The sequence below is a fragment of the Dreissena polymorpha genome, chromosome 1 (assembly GCF_020536995.1).
Source record: "Dreissena polymorpha isolate Duluth1 chromosome 1, UMN_Dpol_1.0, whole genome shotgun sequence".
NCBI classification, from domain to species: domain Eukaryota; kingdom Metazoa; phylum Mollusca; class Bivalvia; order Myida; family Dreissenidae; genus Dreissena; species Dreissena polymorpha.
Window position 1 is genome coordinate 78389020 of NC_068355.1, and position 20729 is coordinate 78409748.

General features: G+C 34.7%; 1 protein-coding gene across 6 annotated transcripts in view; it reads left to right on the top strand.

Annotated features, from left to right (window-relative positions):
* LOC127836907 (E3 ubiquitin-protein ligase TRIM56-like) overlaps positions 1-12486 on the top strand; it is a 28339-nt gene extending 15853 nt beyond the window's left edge. For 2 of the 6 annotated variants that reach the window (XM_052363556.1, XM_052363568.1), the window contains one exon: positions 4572-7730. In XM_052363556.1, coding sequence (XP_052219516.1) covers positions 4572-6315 — 1744 coding nt within the window. In that variant the 3' untranslated portion in view covers positions 6316-7730. Of the gene's footprint in view, positions 1-31; positions 168-4571; positions 7731-11007 lie in introns of those variants that run through there. The other 4 variants (XM_052363561.1, XM_052363588.1, XM_052363580.1 and 1 more) reach the window with 4 other exon arrangements.
* The last annotated feature ends 8243 nt before the right edge of the window (positions 12487-20729 follow it).

The window sequence follows — 20729 nt, forward strand, 5'->3', positions numbered from 1 at the left end:
GGTATTGCGTAGGAGAAAACTCTAGTAAACACGTTAACATAAGTACACCCATCCGATAGGCAAACGGGCTTTCGACAACATAGTAGTGTTCCCATTGTTGAAGTCGCATCTTGTGAATAGCTTTGGTTACTTATTCAAATGTTGGATTTAATGGCTCTGGAAGAAGCGTAAGAACTTTTTAGAAACAGTTAGTTATTATATAAAGATGTCTTTAAATACAAAAAAAATATATTATTAATCAGCAAACGCCGTGCTGTCGATCATTTTGGTACGGCATGGGGAACACACACAACCATGTTAAGATTAAATTTGTTTAAAACGACTTTTTATTAAATGTACACACGTATACGTGTTTCTCTTCAATTTACTTATTGCATTGGCATGTTTTCATTATTTTCAGAATTTTAGTTTCATTTTTTGGTTTTGTTATTGCTTGTGTTTCGAGTTTAATGACGGTGCTTCTGTTGTTATTCTTCCTGTTTACAGTTCAGGCACGGAAATATTATGTGCATCTTTACTGTATTTTAAATATGCATGCTTTCATTTTCAATTGATCAACTTCAAACCGTTTTAGTTAGTGATACTTTTGAATGAAATAAGGGTCTATTTATAAAATATGTAGTAGTTAATGCAAACAAGCATTTTGAAAAAAACACACACATGGGCCGTGCTCTGTGAAAAATGAATTTAATGCATGTGCAAGTGTCATAACATAAAAGCCTGTGCAGTCCACACATGCTAATCGGGGAGGACACTTTCCGCTTTTATCAAAAATCCAGTTTCGGCGAAAAGTGTCGTCCGTTTTTAGCGTGTGCGGACTGCACAGGCTAATCTGAGTAGAGACTTTACGCACATGCATTAAACCCCCTTTTTCACAGAGCACGGCCCATATGGCCTGCACGTGTTGGGCATTGCCTGCATTCCGTAGATGAGATTGTCAGTGTCCAGCCATAGCATTCAATACTTCATTAACAGGTGAGATAATCCGTTTTCAGCCAAAGCATACACTACTTTCATAAGCAGATGAGATTGTCTGTTTTCAGCCAAAGCATGCACTACTTTCATTAGCAGATGAGATAATCCGTTTTCAGCCAAAGCATACACTACTTTCATAAGCAGACGAGATTGTCCGTTTTCAGCCAAAGCATGCACTACTTTCATTAGCAGATGAGATTGTCCGTTTTCAGCCAAAGCATGCACTACTTTCATTAGCAGATGAGATTGTCCGTTTTCAGCCAAAGCATGCACTACTTTCATTAGCAGATGAGATTGTCCGTTTTCAGCTAAAGCATGCACTACTTTCATTAGCAGATGAGATTGTCCGTTTTCAGCCAAAGCATACACTACTTTCATTAGCAGTTGAGATTGTCCGTTTTCAGCCAAAGCATGCACTACTTTCATTAGCAGATGAGATTGTCTGCGCCCGACCAGGGCATGCAATACTTTCATTAGCAGGTGGCGACAATAAACGCAGCTGTTCGTTTTTCGGCGCAGCTTTCTATTATTGATAACAGATTTCCCTCCACATAACCCGTATGAAGAAATGGAATTCTCTTTTTCGTGAAAAATATTAAAACTGCACAAAAAAACGTATTTCCTTCAAGCGTATTAGCTAATTATTTCACGTTGGATTTATGTGTTTCAGATAAAGATGTTTATAAACAATTATGAAATTTAATCTCACACAACTGACACAACAGCCCGTAATTTTGGTGACTGTGATGCAGCTAAAAAATGCGCGGAATAATAAACCACGTAGGTTTAATCTTATTGATATAACTTATTATCTTTTATCAACACGAACCAACATGCGCCGTATATCTTTTTGAAAAGATAATTCTTGTTATTGTTTTCACAGTGGTCCCGGATAACACAGCTTATCATAAATAAACTGGTCTCGGCGGGGCAATATTCGTATATTACCAGACCATGGTAATTTCTTTGAATTCGAGCTCCCATCGAATCTTTATGGATAATTTTATGAAAGGCTACGCAACACGATATTTACATGCCAGCGTCGAATATCCAATATAGTTGTTATTTACATATTGTGATACATCGAACGTATAATAATGTTTGCCTGGCAAACGTGGTTTTGCGCTTTAAAATACTGATTGCTTATTGTAACACATTTAGTCTTTTTGCAGTCCTTACTCGTTATTTGGCAGAGACCTTTAAAATTTAGAAGAGCGTTGTTAAATTTAAAGTCTTGGACCGGAAACAATTTCAATTTGCACTTAATTCATTACAATTTGATGTAGTATTATACGGCTTTGCGTTTTGCGGTCAAAAACAGTTCCTTACTACGAGTCACACAATCATCACTAATAAATAAAAACACTTGATATTCGGTCCAGTTATTGTGGGGTTTACTTTATTTCGATGTTCATTTCACGTTCATTACACTCGGGCAGTTTGCTTATCCGCCTGAAACAATTTAATCTCGCACTATTTTTAACGGTTTGAAGCAAAATAGAACGTAGTGCCGAGCGTCTTAAAACATCGGTAGTTGAAGAGTTGAGGGACTCCTTTCAGGCGTATTATATTCATATGTTCATTAATCTTAAATGAAAACGAAAGTTTTATAACTAACGGCATTATATAAATAAAGTATATCTTAGCATTCGATGTCATCGAATTAATTCATTTTACATTAAGCTTTACAACTGACGTCTTATTTGATCATGAGTACACATTATACGAACGTTAATATATATAATGTAAACTGGTTAAGTAAATAAATAATATAACAGGAAAATAGCTCCTCATCATAGAGTTAAGTTAAATTTCAGAAGATGTCGTAATACTTTTGCCAAATTCTTCAACTATCCTCTACAGCAATGTGCCAGATGAAACAGATATTCTAGCAAAGATTACCTGACGTCACTTCTTTTAATACGCTTTTCGAGGAAATGGCAGATCAACGTTCTCAGCGCCTATCAACATTCTTTCTGATATTTATAGAGATTGAAGAAGCGAGTTCATGAATATTTTGCTGTTTTTCTAAGCTACCGTATTTGTTCTAGAAGCATTGGCCGTCTTGCAGGAAAACAATTTATGATTTTTTTTAATGCTTCGTTCGATTACTCCAGCTATATAATACTTGGTATCGTTTAATCAGATGATATTTTCATTGAACATTATTTAGAATATATGAATTAAAGAGACATTTTCACGATTTGATAAATTGACAAACTTGAAAATGTTTCAGATTTGCACATTTTCGCTGTACTTATGTTTTTGCTAGGAAACAGTGTAACGCAATATATTGATTAAAATAGGTCGACATCTGCGGCGAATATTTCAAATGTAAGAAATTGTTGTATAACAGATTTCAAATGTTAATCATTGTTTTATAACAGACTTCAAATGTAAGACAGTTTCATAACGATAATAATAATACGGTATCCGGACAATCGCTCCCATGGACAATCGCTCCTATGCTAATTTTGACAAGGAGGACATTCGCTCCTACGTTGTTTTGACAACACGGACAGTCGCTCCAACATTATGTTGACAACCTGGAAGTCGCTCCTACATTATGACATACTGGGCAATTGTGATTATCATATTTGTATGTAGCATATATAATATTACGTTAATATCATTTTTAACATAATTATAATCATTACGTGTTATTTATGTTTCATGTATTGTTTCTTTGTAAACAAATACCTCAGGGAATCCCAACATATCTCTGCTTTATCACAAAATGGTTATATAATGTTTATTATTTGTCGTATAGTAGTATGTTACCTTACTAAAACGTACACTATTCCCAACAAAACTACTCGTATACCATCAATGCCGTTTACAATCTCTTGCTATCGCGGTATATCATGATATCTTTATTTCAAAATCTCCCAGCAACTAGTAACGTTTGATTCCATATTCATTCCCCCATTTGAAGTGGACACGGCATGCTGTAGTGTTTCTCAGTTGTATTACCTGTAGATGTATGCGTCTTACTCGTTCATATCTTCTATCACACACAGAACCGTGGGGATATTTACGTGTAAAAATGTTAATGAATGTCTGCAGAGATGCGCTTAAGAATGTTAATATATTCCTGGCTATAAACGAAGACAAGCCCGTATGGTATGAAAAGTACATAACATCACGTCTGTCAATGCGTCTTGAAAACAGAATGCTGATTTTCGCTGTTGATCTGTGCATGCCGCATCAACAACATTATCAGTGATTGATTTTTAGAGATGATTATCTTGATGGTATCGCATGTGTTAAGATCTGGTAATCACAACTTTACATATCGTTTACCTTGTAAACAATTTTATTATTTATGTAAAGATCTATTATAAGGTAGCTATGAAATTATTAACTTAGATGTTGTTGTCGTGTTAAACCCCATGTTATTTGTATGTTTATCGAATCTACTTACCGGGGTATTTCGAATTCATATTAATTTATGAGCTTTGATATGGTCAACCATGTATTTATATATAAATGACATGTGATTTAACATAGTATAGCGGTATAAAATATCGATAACCAGCATTATTATTGTTAGTTAACAGCAATGACTTATAGTGCATTATGTTGTGTATCTTCAGGTTTCGGCGGCGTCAGGACCGCGAACGCTATCACACTACAGCTGTAGATTCAAACACGATCAAGGAAATTGCAGCATCGTCCGGCATTATGACGACTTCCGCCGGAAGTGGAAAGCTCGCGCAGGAAATCCACGATGAGTTTCTGACGTGCAAGATCTGCCTCGAAGGCTATAAGAGTCCGAAGTGTCTAGAGTGCCTTCACACGTTCTGCGAGCAATGCATCGACAACCACGTGATGTCCGAGTGCACGTACAAGAAGTACAGCGACTACCGTGAGTTCACGTGCCCACTGTGCCGGAAGAGGACCCAGCTTCCCATCGGCGGAGTTAAGAAACTCCCGGATAACTTTCTTGTCTCTAATCTCTCAGAGCTGGTTGTCCGACAGCGGCCGTCTAAGTTCCCCTTCTGCGACATCTGCAAGCTTGTGAATCGCAAGCATCGCGAGGCGGCGTCCAAATGTCTCGACTGTAACAAACTATTATGTAAAACCTGCGTTGACCTTCACAGAGAGACGAAGGTCACAAAGAATCATAGTATTTTCGACTGCGAGATTGAGAAGGACATTGAATGCAAAGAGCATAAAGATGAAGCCGTACGCTTTTACTGCGAGCCTTGTGACGCATGTATATGTGTCCTGTGTACCTTTAACGAGCACAAGGACCACGAAATCACGTCTTTCACTGACGCCGTGGTCAAGTATAAAGAGAATATCCAAACTTTGTTGGACAGTTGCAAATCTAAAATTGATGTATACGATACGCAACTCATCACCCTCGCCAAATGCGAAAGCCTCATCAAAGCCGCCGAGCAAAAGATTCGCGACACGGCTATTCAGTTCATTGCCGACGTGCGTTCCAGAGAGAAGGAGCTGATCGATGACCTGCACTCGCTGTATGGCGCCGAGCTTATGAAAAACGTGGACAAGCGCGATGAGCTTCAAGTGAACCTCGAGGGATTGAAGAGCACGTGCAGCTTGACAGAGATCGTGCTCAAAGGCAAGGACATTGAGTTACTGTTGCTAAAAAAGCAAGTGCAAGAAAAGTTGACCACGCTCGGCGGAATTGAGTTGGGCACGTTGCCAGATAGTGTGACGAAGGAGGTCACGTTCAATCCTGGTATGCTAGAGCTCGGAACCCTTGAGGATCATGGGACGCCAAGGCAAAGCGTCAACCGCACGCTTTCCATGCCGGGGACGATGCGGAAAGGACATCAAAGGTCGGCATGCGTGCAGACTGACAAAGAAGAGCCGCCCCCGAAACCTCGCAGGATTGACCAACAGATCCAGACGGAAGTAGAGGAGAAAGAAGAAGAATCGGAGGCCGAAAGTGTTTTTTCGAACCACGAAGAGAAGTCGACGGAAACGGAGTTGGTGGAAACCAGCGAAAAAGGCGTCAACACCCGCTCGCGAAGTCTTGTTCACTCTGTCCAGTCGAGTAGCTCCGCGGAAAACACTGTTGATGGTCAAAACGGAGTTCAGGAGTCGCCGACCTCCCCACAAGAACACCGTCGCCACCGACGCCGTCGTGAGAGGAGCCGCAACGAGGTATCAGGCCCAATGACGGCAACCATTACTAATGTTGTGCCACAGGTGCCGAGCAGCCGGGCCCCGGTGCTTTCTTATAGTAGTAGCATTGACGATAATTATTATTCACCGGACGGAGGTAATTCAAATAATACCACAGGTCAATATAAATCTTTTAGCGCATATCCACTAGATACCCCTGAAACCAATTTTGGTTTTTGATATTGTGATACTGACCCTAATCTTACGTGTTTGATTGATCGTAATCATTAGAGAAAGTATATTTCGTGCGATTGCATACATTTTATTTACAACTGATACTACTACTTATGTTGTCCGTTTGTTTTTCAACCAGAGCCCGTATGGAATGCAGCGTCTTTACCTAGTATACCTCTTATTCAAATGTTTTTTATTTCCCATCCATGAACGAACCAATCTCGTGTATTCTTGGACCCCATATAAACCTTTAGAAGTGCATGGAGCCAATAATTGGTTGGTGCCCTATGGTTGAAACAGTTAGATCCATTTTCCTTTGGAATAAGTTATATTTTACCCGAATTTAGGCTTGATATTGACCGTTGTTTCGCGTTGGGCTAGCTCTGCCTCCGTCCAGGTGTGTAGTCGTCAGCATCTTGCAACTACGTCACAGCGTGCTTAATGACGTCATGATGTTCCGTTTGTCACGTCTGTCTGCTACGAGCAAAACATGTATGTATAGATGCTTTGGCAATTGTGTACTGTGTCTTATATGTGTTTTGCATTTGGATACATGTTATTTAAAGCCTTTCTGTGGAGGGAATAGTTGTTCATGTGACGTTTGAGAGGACTTGTTGCGGATTATTGGCTATATGATTTGACAATTAAGCCGTTTGTGATACTTAAAAGGTTGAGCTTGTAATTCAAATATGCTAAACGCTTGGTTGTGATTTCGAGTGTCAGAAATAACCCATCTAGATAAGAGTAACTGTAAGTCTACCAAACAGACATGCTTTAAAGGGGGCATTTTAGTTCTTTTTCTGAATGGATTGTATTATGAACTTCATACGAACTGCTTTGATTGGTAGATTAATTAATTAATTAATGCAGCATAATCAGCGTTCCTTGTTTATATTTGATAAATATTGGATCTGGGCTATTTAAAATATGATGCCGTCTGATTTTCGTATGGTCTTTTACTGTTGAACGAACGTGATGGCATCATTAAAAAGGCATTCCCGATATTGTGCAATAACGTCGTTCGTATGAAGTTGGCTGCTTTAAACTGCAAGTTTTCTAACATTATTTTGTTGAGTTTATTTTCGTTTCTGCGGTGAATTGTTAAAGCTGCTACTTCACATATTAATGTTTACGTACGTTACTTTAATATTAGTCAAATTGTTTACATGTGTAATTCACTACAACTATGAGGACACTGTGCGTTCTCGTGTCTGATGTAGGCTATATATCATCATAACATAAGCTAAATATGTGAAATAGCAGCTTTTTAGCTAACATAAATAATACTTAATATCGTAGACATACAGAAAACAAGATGCTTTTTTATTTTATGTTCAGATTTTATGATAAAATCGATACTTTCGATCATTGATTAGTACAAGTTAACATGATATATTGTAAATAAATGTAGATATCTTTGATTTGGTTGGCTGTTCTTTTATACTTAATTTATTGTTTTTAAAAGTATCTAGATTTTTGAAGTGGACATGTTGAATAGATAATTAGATATTTTAGATATTTTTTAACACAACAGTGGATAGACGATAAAACAAACACTGCGCCATACAAACGTAATATGAATTTGGCATGGAAGTGTGTTTATGTTGAACGCTCTACCTGTTTTACTTCATTGTTACATTTGAATTAACAAGCCTGCATTAAAAATATATATGCCCATGATTTTATTAGGCATTTTTATAAGTTGATAAAACACGTGAAGTAAAAAGATATATATACGCTTTTAAATTTTGTAAATAAATATTTTTGTAAAATAAATGCTATTTTACGATTATAACTTTTTTCAATATATTTTTATAAACTGTTAAATGCACGTGTTTCACTGTTTTGTCGTCCATTCACATTTGGCAAGAAGATTAATTGCACTTCCTTATTTTTCTTTTCTAAAAGCAGACAGCATGCTTGTTTAAGAGATACGTGTATTTAGATTATCGAAAAATATTTATGGTTGAATTCCAGCGACAAATTCATAACCCAAACGAAGGTCGCGTCCAGTGATTTTTAATTGTATTGATAGACTTTGCCTTGTCAATGCAATAGGCTGCCTATAGGGTGTTCTTATGTTCGTTCTTTTTTGGCTAAAAATTTGAAAGCTAGTATTAATGTCCGCAGTTAACATACGTGAACATTACAGAATTTGCAATAATTTGATCCAATTCGGTAGGAATATCGTTTGCTATCTCATAGGGGCTATGCATTCATGGACTAATCGGGGTAAATGATTCGCTAGCGTCATAACAAAACTTCATAAAATGAACTGCTTTCCGCATCAAATAAACACGCTTATTATTGTGTTTCGTGAGTTATATTTACAGAAGAACTATTGTTACATTAACATACTTGTTAGTTCTTTTGCCGACTGTACATATTTTATAGTTTATATTTAAGTTGGTAGAGCACTTGACATCACATCCGATGAATACGGGTTCGATCGCCGGCCCCGCCACGTAACTTTTGTAGGTCATGAAATACTGTGTACCGCTATTACCCCTCTCCCATCTTACTACAAAAGAACGCATGCAAGTTTAAGTTGGCTAAGTGAACGCCATTACACGACTGAAAAACTGTTGAAAACGGCGAAAATCTAACAACACAGAAGCAAATAATAGCCATGTCGTTCGCTCCAAATTGTTCATTTAGATTTTTTTCTCGTCCGCGTTTTGACATGTATTTCATGTGGAAAGTTACACTTTGTTTCGTAGTTGTTCATGTGTTATCGAACAAACATTATTTGCTTCATCACTCCATTTATAACACAGACCATATCATAATACCAACGCTACAATCGGTGATGTGATGCTTCATATTTCTCTGACAAATTACATAGAGGATATTTGTTGGAATCGGTGGATTATCGATTTTAATTCACGAGTGATCATAGAAAATAATATTTTCACGAGTGGCGCAGCCACGAGTGAAAATATATATTTTCTATGATCACGAGTGAATTAAAATCGATATATGCCACCGAATCCAACAAATTTTCTTTTTCTTTTTATGTTTTTTTTTCACACTTTATATACATTGTTTAAGAGCTCACTAAAGAATTTCGCTTGAATAATGACGTCATTTCGTAAAAAAATGACGTCATTTCACAGTAAACAGTGAAAATTATCGATAATTTTCACTGATAATTTTCATTGTTTGAAACAGTGAAATTATCAGTTTTAATCCACTTATATTTCTCTATAAACCACCGGAAAGCATAAAATAAATATTAGCATTGCTCTAGGAAAAGCCTGACCAACTGGAGCGTATAGCGATCATAGCTTCCTGAAAACCCTTCTTGAAAATCATTCATTATATGCTTCTGATTCTATTTGCGGGATAAAATTTGTCGCTGGAAAATGCACTTTTAAAACTCACTATAATTGTTACGTATCTGCAGACAATGTCACCGAACAAAACATGATCGTTTTATATATTTTGACTTAATATACTTCTAACATGCACAGCCAACATTAATTTACTTTATATAATTATTTTTAAAGTATATTAATTAACAAGTGTATCGTGTGAAAGATTTGTGAAAGTAGTTTCCTAAACAACATATCTTACGCATTTATGGATTATTAGAACACAACATTCTGTGAAGAATAATTAAGAAAAGAATGGAACAAAAATGTTTGTGAAGAATAATATAGAATATTATAGAAGTATATTTGTGTTCTTGAACGTATCCGACGTTTTTTTATGAAAGGTTAACAATGCGAGTCATGCAAACTGTTGGGGCACGATTCGGATAAATCAAGTACACAATTACAATAAAACTGAAATTCAATTGATTCGTCTATGTTTGTATTAAATTTAATGAGTTGGCTTGACGACCAAAATATTAGCCGTTTATTGGTAGAAACAATAGCCAGCATATAAAATTAACTGAATATAAAAATGCGAATTAATATCAAAATTAGTTGTGATTTTCCTTGGTTACGCCGTTCGAGATAGTCCTTAACAATTTCACATTCAGAACGTTTATCCCTGCGGCATGCATTGAAAGGAACTGAATGATACAATCAAGTGATAACGTCCGCAGGCAGTCATATGGTGTTTGGCGATGTGTTCTGCATATAGTTAACATCTAAAAAGCTGTCTAAATTCAATATATGTTTTAAATTAAATAGTTCAATATTTATTGTAATACTTTTATCAAAAAATAAAGTCCGATAACTAAGTTATTTTAATAAGTTGTCCGGCAAAATAATGTATCCGAGGGTTTAATAAAATTATTGCCTGTAAAAAAAAACACAAGTTCATCACACACCAATTGTTTCCTTCTGTCGAGTAATTTAGTTGTGAGATACAATTATATACACAGACTTAACAAAACTGTGTATTTATGAAAGAATAGTTCCATGACGTGCTGAAATGACATTTAAAATACAAAATGAGCAACAACTAAGGGTTTACTCCCCTTCACTTTAAATTATAGCAATATTTCCACATCAAAGGTCAAATCAATACACATGTCCACAGATGGTGTAATGTATGCAGGTTTGACAGCAAACCGGAAGTTCGCAAACAAATTGATTCACCGTGTATGGATTTCATGCGCTACGTGCTCTTTTATATGGAGGCTACATTCAGTATATTAAACATGCCAAATAAAAAAGATTATTCTCTGCAGATACGTGAGTGAGTGACTCGGAGATCTAACCGAGGACACATTTCTAATTACAGTCAAAGTGCGTCCTCGAATAAAACATGAAAACACACCATAAGAAAGGAAGGAATTGCAAACTGCAAATCGACGCCGAAATCGAAAACAGAAAGAACACTTAATTGTTATTAATTAAATTCAATTGCCATGGACTATTTTCAGACAAGCCCAAGTCCTCAGATAGAGCTACGACCGTCGCTTACTTCCACTTCGGAGGTTCATATTCCTAGATACTCCAAGAGTTCTTTTACAGCACTGCGCATGCCCTGACATGCGCAGTGGCCGTTTTTGTGTTTTCAGGCGCCAAGTGCGCATTCCTAGTTTTCAAAGAGTGTCTGATTGGTGGATTTGATCCCAGAATCTGTAAATAGTAAAATAAACTGTTATGTTTTTAAATTGTATTGTGAACTTACGAAAAGTGCTCTCATATGACGCTTGACGTAATAATGTATGTTTTTATCACATTTGGTACCTAGTTTTTCTCTTGTTATACAACCATTTCTAGTGTTAACTAAAAAGTACTCAGTAAACCTTCTCAACCTGTTCAACGGATTTGTATACTTGTATTGATTAATAGCTTTTTTTGTAAAAAAAAATGACGCCTTTATATATGTTTTAAGGATTTGTCACATTTTTTTGGTTAAATGGTTAAGTTTTTTGCCTGCCTTCTAAAAATTCGATAATACAGACCAGATACTCGTCATGTTAAACACATTTAAATGAATTGACGAATCGAATACATTTTTGGCAAAATGACGTTGTGGTATCATGAGAGAACGTCACTTAAGAAAATAATTTTTCGGATTTATAAATTTTTTGTAGTTTAATTAATAACTTTCTTTCTGCTCTCGTTTATGTATACCTTTAAAATATTGCATAATTCTTTTTTCGTTCGAGTGTTATTTGATAAGTTAGTTTGCATTGGCTTACTAACTTAATAAAATCTATACACTCGTTGGAAAACATATGGAATTATAAGTTTGACCCGTCTTAGAACCTTTCCTTTTAAAGGTGTTTCGTCTTTAGCCTTACGATACATATTAAAGTTTTACGTTACTGAAAAACTAACTTTACATGTTTAATTAAGTAAAAAATATAGTTCATTATTCAAGCCCTTTAATGTTGTATTTTAACATCACAATTTGATTTTTCTATTTTATAGCTAAAATGGATCAAAGGAATACATTCAATTATATTATTCAAATACACACACCCATGGTTCACACACTTTGATGATAATGCAACAATGATGATATCACTGCTAGAATAGCTTATATATAAGTGTATTAACATATATGCTCATATCGGAAACTCATTAGTTTTATCACAAGCGGTAAAAGCAGTTAATATTATGATATTATTGGTAATAATTGTAGATGTTGCTTGTATATTTACCATATAAATATATATTTATAGTTAAGCATTGGTATGACTATAGTCTTGATAAACCAGCTTGTACCTAGATGAAATTAAATTAAAAATAAACGTATGTTCATTAATGTTGATGTTTGAATTGTGTCTTGTGTGCAAACGTATTTCTATAATTATTAGTATGCTAATATTGAGTTTGTATTTGAAAGGACACATATGAGTTATGGTGTAATGTTCAAAGCCCTTCGTAGGTTGGACAATGCTCACCTGAGCACAACAGACTCAATAGACAACTATGGCGGTCACTCACTATCTGGCTCCTCGCATACATATTGTATTTTAATAAGCCAGATAGTTATGATCACCAGTAGGAGCCTGACATGAATGTTGATGGGTCGGCCCTTTTCCAAATTCTTCAAATCTAATCATGTGCTTGTCATTACAGGATTGCGAAATATTGTCACAGAAAATGCTTTTAGGCGATTCGACAATTTCATAAAAGTAGAACCCGATGATTGGAGTTCAAGCGACACATACATATTCCTCAAGTGAATGCTTAACACAATCCTTAAGATAGTTGGCGTCTTAATATAGACGAACCTGGTCGAACCGTACCAGTTTGTCATGCATGTTTATATTATAAACCGTGAACATCTTCTCTTGAACATACTGTTGATAGCATTAAAACATTATAAATGTTATCTATATTTAATTACTTAATTTCAAAATGAATTTTAAACCATAGCCACCGAGAGGCTACTGTGGTGTAGCTCGGTATAAATACCTTTAATAACCCCTCCATAAGGGTCGTGGCTTATGTTTTCAAAACCTCGTTGTACAGACTTGTTTGAATTAAACATTAACCTCATAATCTATAAACTCTCTTACCACAATTTTAATGTTCTAAACTCGCATTCGATTTAACGTTGTTTCGTATATATCAGCTTTAAATGAAGAAAATGAGTAACAGTTCGTATAACAAGCCCATCTTTATGTCTATTACCCTTTCTCCGCCCCATAACCCTAGACGAGTTTTTATCACATTTACCATAACTATCAAAGGCATTAAGACGATGTGCAGAAGGAATAATTCACTCAGATCGTTGGGCAATGAAATGACACGCCAAAACATGAGTTATTCACGCCGCATCTAGATCATAGGTCAAGGTCAAAGGGAACGCTTAGAAGATAACTCGAATGTGTTCGCAGCTCTTAACTTGCTTTAGGAACATTATCATGTTAAGTTTTCGTTTTCAGATTATTATTATGTATATGTTTACTTTAGCAAGATATTGAAGGGCACCCTGGACAAACTTAAAAGGCAAAAAAGGTTGATAAATTACTTATCATTATTGATATCGCACCACTACTCAAATAATGATTACTTCAAAGAAATTTATAACGTAGAAGTTTACACAGATACCAACACGTATGCTCGTATTTGTTTAAAAACCAAATTTCTAGTTGTTTGCCTCATGAACGAATCTGACCATATTTGGTCTGTTTTTCCAGCAATTTAATTGTGTTGTAGACATGAAGTACTAACTAGCTGTACAGCAGCAAAATATCTGCCATTGAATAACAACGTATTTTCGTTTATTTTCTGTTATAACTTCTTCTAAACGTGTATGCTAGTTTTAGATTCATCATCTGTTGCTTTATTCTGTTTTGAAAATAAGTCATACGATCGTATATACTCGCTTTGATGATACAATACGAATTAGATGCCTTCAGAAAATGCAATGTTTGTCACTTCTTGTAAATAAAGTAAAGTTATTATGAAATAAATAACGGAACGAACGGTTAATTAATATTCAGATAAATATCGTTATAAATAAGCTGTAACACGAATCTTTTCTTGAATAATAACTAGTTAACGTGATATGGTTTCACGACACATTCTACACGGGAAAGAATGGAAATATACTCGCACGCACGAGTAATGAGTGCAAAATGGACGCTTGTGACATTTGTAGCCCCCTTTTCGCCTGTATTCGCGTGTTAACGAGTTAAAATTTGATATGTTGATCACCAACCAAAGTCAAATGCGCCGGGATCGGGCATTTATCCCGGGCTCCCAAATGTAGTTTAGAATTAAAATCGTGTGTACAAACTACCTGCGCTTACCGGGCAACCTCAAGCTATTTTATTGTATTACCCACATCAGGGTGGAATCCTGGTCTAGTGGTAGGATGCTGGTCTAGGAACCGGAAGGTCCCTGTTTCAAATATCGTTCAAACCAAGGAATTTTCCTGAGCAAAGAATTAATCCCACGCTTGCTCCTCTCCACTCAGGAGTATAAATGGGTACCTGTGAGGAAAATAAGCCAATGTGCTGTGGCTGCTTACTGCGCCGAATGTAAACGGACGACTTATATCCCAGTGATCAAGGGTAAATGTCAAAGTCGATTGAAGATGAGTCTAGTATTATAATCAGACTATAAACTAGTGTTTGGAATCGGTTCCCAAAAACCGAGTCGATTAATCGGAGGCCATAATCAGCGATTAATCGATTAATCAGCATTTTTTTTACAAGAAATGAAGTTTTTAATATTTTAACCAGTTTGTTTGTTGATATTAACATTATATTGCTATATTTTATCAAAAAGAACTTTATCTTGACTATTCCTTATGTGTTTTGATATTTAATAATGAATAAATGCTAAAAAACCTTGCTTCGTGCTCGAATAAGTGAAAATTCTTGTGGCTGCAATGTTACATACTGTGTTGAAAACGGCGTTAAACCCCAATAACAACAACAAATTAAATTTACCCATATCAATCACTGTATAAAGAGGCTTCTTGGGTGAATGTAACAATAGAAATAAACACAACATAATGAGTGCTGATTTGTATAGGTAAGAAATGAATTAGGACATAATTATATGATTCAGGATTTCTTCTAGATGAACTTGAAAGATTGACAAAATAAACAATGTAATATCGTATGTTTGCATGATTTTATCTTAAGAGTAAACATACTATGGTTCGTGTACTCTTTTCTGCAGTAATTGCAGAACACGTATTTCATATTAAGGTTCTCGTCCTTCGCTGGTTTAGTAGGTTCAATCAGTTTGACACTAAAATGGTTGCAAACTTCAGATTTTTTCTTAGATGTTTTAGGAAAGGGAACGAATTCTTCTCTGACGGACATCTTGAATGAATTGCCTATACAAATCCGTAGTACGATCGCTGATTGGTTTCAGCTCGTTTCAGTTGAGCGGTAAACAGCAATGGTCTAGTAAAAAAAAATTATAATGATCGGTACGGTAAAAAATTCGTCAACTTTTCGTCGACTCGAAATTTTCATCGTCATCGTCACGTCAGCAGCAATTCGTCGGCGACGCGTCGACGATCTGATTAATCAATTCACCACTAGTATAAACACATGCATTTATATATAGATAATATAGATGCGTTTACGCTTTGGGTTACATACAGATAGTTTTAATTGTACACGCACACGCACCCTAGCGTTGTATTGAATTCAGACATTGAAAATCGTGATTGTCACTTTTTTACGATAACAAAGTTGTTTAACGTTCAAACATTTCAAATGATATATTTAAAGTTGAATATGATTTATGCATGCAGTATTTGTGCGCGTTTTAAGAGTCTTTAATTATACACGTTAGGATGCACAGGATTGTATTGTTGTAATTTAAAAATTTAACCCATTTATGCCTAGCGTCTAGAAAAAAGGCCTTGGCAAACAACGTAGACCCAGATGAGACACCGCATGATGCGGCGTCTCATCAGGGTCTGCACTGTTTGCTTAAAGGAATTTTTTAAAGAAATATTCTAAATATATAAATACATATACTAGACATCCCTAGTTTTGGAAATAAATTGATCCAATTAAGAAGGATGGGAGAGGCCACTAGGCATAAATTGGTTAAGAAATAATCGTCGGGCTCTATTGCATACCAGTAAACTATCATGCATCCCGTAAAGTTGATGGATAAGTTTCGAAATGCCTTTTTATTTGACAGCTACAGTTCTTCAAATAATACATATAAAACATATCTGATGATATTTGTTGAAAGATACAAATAAAGATAAAAATCCGACCCAATTCGGATTCAAATTGCTGAACTAAAATAGCATATCTGCTTTAGAAATGTGTGACTAATTAACAAATGCCCACACATTTTGACTTATACCGGGCTATTTTTACAATCAAGATTTGGGGTATATCAAGGTATGTTATACTTGTCACAGTACTGTAAATAAGTACACAACTTGATGGTTTACAAATATTTATGTAGTGTAATTATTTATTAAATTACCTAATATTTTCATAATAAAACGCTGTACAATTAATTTATTTGTTGTTTCAGACAATAAATTGTCATATAGTGACACACTGAACATCGGGATTACAATAAAGTATATAAACTATAGACCTGGGTGATTTAATGAATAACACCAGGCACATATGGGGCACAGCGCTATTGTAGGCTGTCAATAGTTATATTGTATATGTCAGCACAAAGAAAATTAAATTAAATTTTTGAAAGCAAATGTTTATATTAAATACACTGGATAGTTAAAATTGTTCTGTCAAAAAATGTATTTGTGAAGAGCTAAGTATGTTAATAATCTAGATTGTTAGTTTTATATAAAAAAACATAAAACAAAATAATCTAGAAATATGTCACAAAACAGTGCTCTTTATTATATAAAATGTAAAAATCTATTTTTCAACTGTGTATTCTATGTTTTAAGGTAACATATATCATATAAATGTTCATAAAAATTTATCAATCACAAATTAGAAACAACACATTGACAACACCAACTGTGCGATAATAATTCCAATAATTGTATGAAACACCACAAAACTGTTTTTTGTGTTATACTAAATAGTTTATTACATAGAAAAAAATCACATGTTTATTTTTGTAACTGTATATCACACTTTGTGCCATTATTATATGTTTGGATATCGTTAATAAAATGTATTATTCTATATCCAATAAATTCATCCAATCGGCATTCTTCATATGTACCACGTGACCGTCCAATATATTCCGGTATTGGATCCAAAAAGTCTGTATTTTTTCCATATTGGACAGTTGAGTACCAGTGCACTAAGCAATTGTTTCATAACGATAAAAGCCGTTACCGAGAAAAAGTATCCGAATGTACTATAATCGACTCACACGGTCTTGAAAATAGCATAGATGCAATTAAAGCATTTAAAAATCAAAATTAAAATGAAACAAAGAGCTGAAGAAAGGGATAAAGAATAAACAGCTTATTAGACGTTTAAACTGTACAATACGTGATATATTTGGACTCGCACACAGTTTGAAGTCATATTGGACTCGCCTAACGGCTCGTCTAATATGACGTCAAACTGTGTGCTCGTCCAAATATATCTCCGTATTTTACAGTGAAACGTCTAATAACCTATAATTATTCTATATCCAATAAATTCATCCAATCGGCATTCTTCATATGTACCACGTGACCGTCCAATATATTCCGGTATTGGATCCAAAAAGTCTGTATTTTTTCCATATTGGACAGTTGAGTACCAGTGCACTAAGCAATTGTTTCATAACGATAAAAGCCGTTACCGAGAAAAAGTATCCGAATGTACTATAATCGACTCACACGGTCTTGAAAATAGCATAGATGCAATTAAAGCATTTAAAAATCAAAATTAAAATGAAACAAAGAGCTGAAGAAAGGGATAAAGAATAAACAGCTTATTAGACGTTTAAACTGTACAATACGTGATATATTTGGACTCGCACACAGTTTGAAGTCATATTGGACTCGCCTTACGGCTCGTCCAATATGACGTCAAACTGTGTGCTCGTCCAAATATATCTCCGTATTGTACAGTGAAACGTCTAATAACCTATAATTATCGAAATACTGCGGAACGCTGGTGTTTATTTAACACAATTGCAAATATCTCTGAAGTCCTCGCGTTTATATACATAGTGAAGATACATGGTCTAATGGTCTGTTTATAAACATAGTGAAGATACATGGTCTAATGGTCTGTTTATATACATAGTGAAGATACATGGTCTAATGGTCTGTTTATATACATAGTGAAGATACATGGTCTAATGGTATGTTAATATACATAGTGAAGATACATGGTCTAATGGTCTGTTTATATACATAGTGAAGATACATGGTCTAATGGTCTGTTTATATACATAGTGAAGATACATGGTCTAATGATCTGTTTATATACATAGTGAAGATACATGGTCTAATGGTCTGTTTACATACATAGTGAAGATACATGGTCTAATGGTCTGTTTATATACATGAAGATACATGGTCTTATGGTCTGTTTATATACATAGTGAAGATACATGGTCTAATGGTCTGTTTATATGCATAGTGAAGATACATGGTCTAATGGTCTGTTTATATACATAGTGAAGATACATGGTCTAATGGTCTGTTTATATACATAGTGAAGATACATGGTCTAATGGTATGTGTATATACATAGTGAAGATACATGGTCTAATGGTCTGTTTATATACATAGTGAAGATACATGGTCTAATGGTATTTTTATATACATAGTGAAGATACATGGTCTAATGGTCTGTTTATATACATAGTGAAGATACATGGTCTAATGGTATGTGTATATACATAGTGAAGATACATGGTCTAATGGTCTGTTTATATACATAGTGAAGATACATGGTCTAATGGTCTGTTTATAAACATAGTGAAGATACATGGTCTAATGGTATGTTTACATACATAGTGAAGATACATAGTCTAATGGTCTGTTTATATACATAGTGAAGATACATGGTCTAATGGTCTGTTTATATACATAGTGAAGATACATAGTCTAATGGTCTGTTTATAGACATAGTGAAGATACATGATCTAATGGTCTGTTTATATACATGAAGATACATAGTCTTATGGTCTGTTTATATACATAGTGAAGATACATGGTCTAATGGTCTGTTTATATGCATAGTGAAGATACATGGTCTAATGGTCTGTTTATATACATAGTGAAGATACATGGTCTAATGGTCTGTTTATATACATAGTGAAGATACATAGTCTAATGGTCTGTTTATATACATAGTGAAGATACATAGTCTAATGGTCTGTTTATAGACATAGTGAAGATACATAGTCTAATGGTCTGTTTATATACATAGTGAAGATACATGGTCTAATGGTCTGTTTATATGCATAGTGAAGATACATGGTCTAATGGTCTGTTTATATACATGAAGATACATGGTCTTATGGTCTGTTTATATACATAGTGAAGATACATGGTCTAATGGTCTGTTTATATGCATAGTGAAGATACATGGTCTAATGGTCTGTTTATATACATAGTGAAGATACATGGTCTAATGGTCTGTTTATATACATGAAGATACATGGTCTTATGGTCTGTTTATATACATAGTGAAGATACATGGTCTAATGGTCTGTTTATATGCATAGTGAAGATACATGGTCTAATGGTCTGTTTATATACATAGTGAAGATACATGGTCTAATGGTCTGTTTATATACATAGTGAAGATACATAGTCTAATGGTCTGTTTATATACATAGTGAAGATACGTGGTCTAGTGGTATGTTCATGTACAATATTTCTCCTTCAGTCTCCATGTTATGAAGGCCCTTCTGACATATTTCTGATGAAAAACTCAAACCAGAATGATATTTCTCTTAAATGAGTTCTAAAAGTGTATCGTTTAATCATCCAACTAACTTGCACAAACAAAAAATAAATATTAATGGCCCAGTAGCTGTTACTTTTCGTGTTGGTTTGAATAAATACTGCGATGTTATTTGTTCTCAAAAAGGCAATCATATTAGAACTTGTGAAGGTTTATTGTCTAAAAATAAGTAATATCACATCCAAAGATAATCAAACCTTGTGTATGCCAACATTAAAAAATGAAAATTTTAAGTGCATTTCGTGTATAAAAACAAAAGGATTATCTAACTATATACATAATTGCATGTCATAAGATTTCGTAAACTTTGTATAAATAACGCATCTAATTTTCATGTTTTAATCAAGAATTTGTTAAAGTAGCATGTCAACTTCTTGCGAGCTTGACCTGTTTTATGCTTTCCATTGATCTATTGTTACGAATACATAAAATAGGCATAACAGAAAGCAGTCGAATAATCAGTCTAAACGTGAGTCTTATGCTTAATAGTTTATACGACCACTGAGGAATAAAAATAATTATAACAACAATATCGTTTCCTTTTAAAAATATTAAAATTCGTGTTGAAACATTATGCGAGTAGGTTTGCCGTCAATTTAAATAATCTATTTGATCGAACACACATAGTTGAAACCGTTAGCGCATGTTGATTCAATGGTCACAA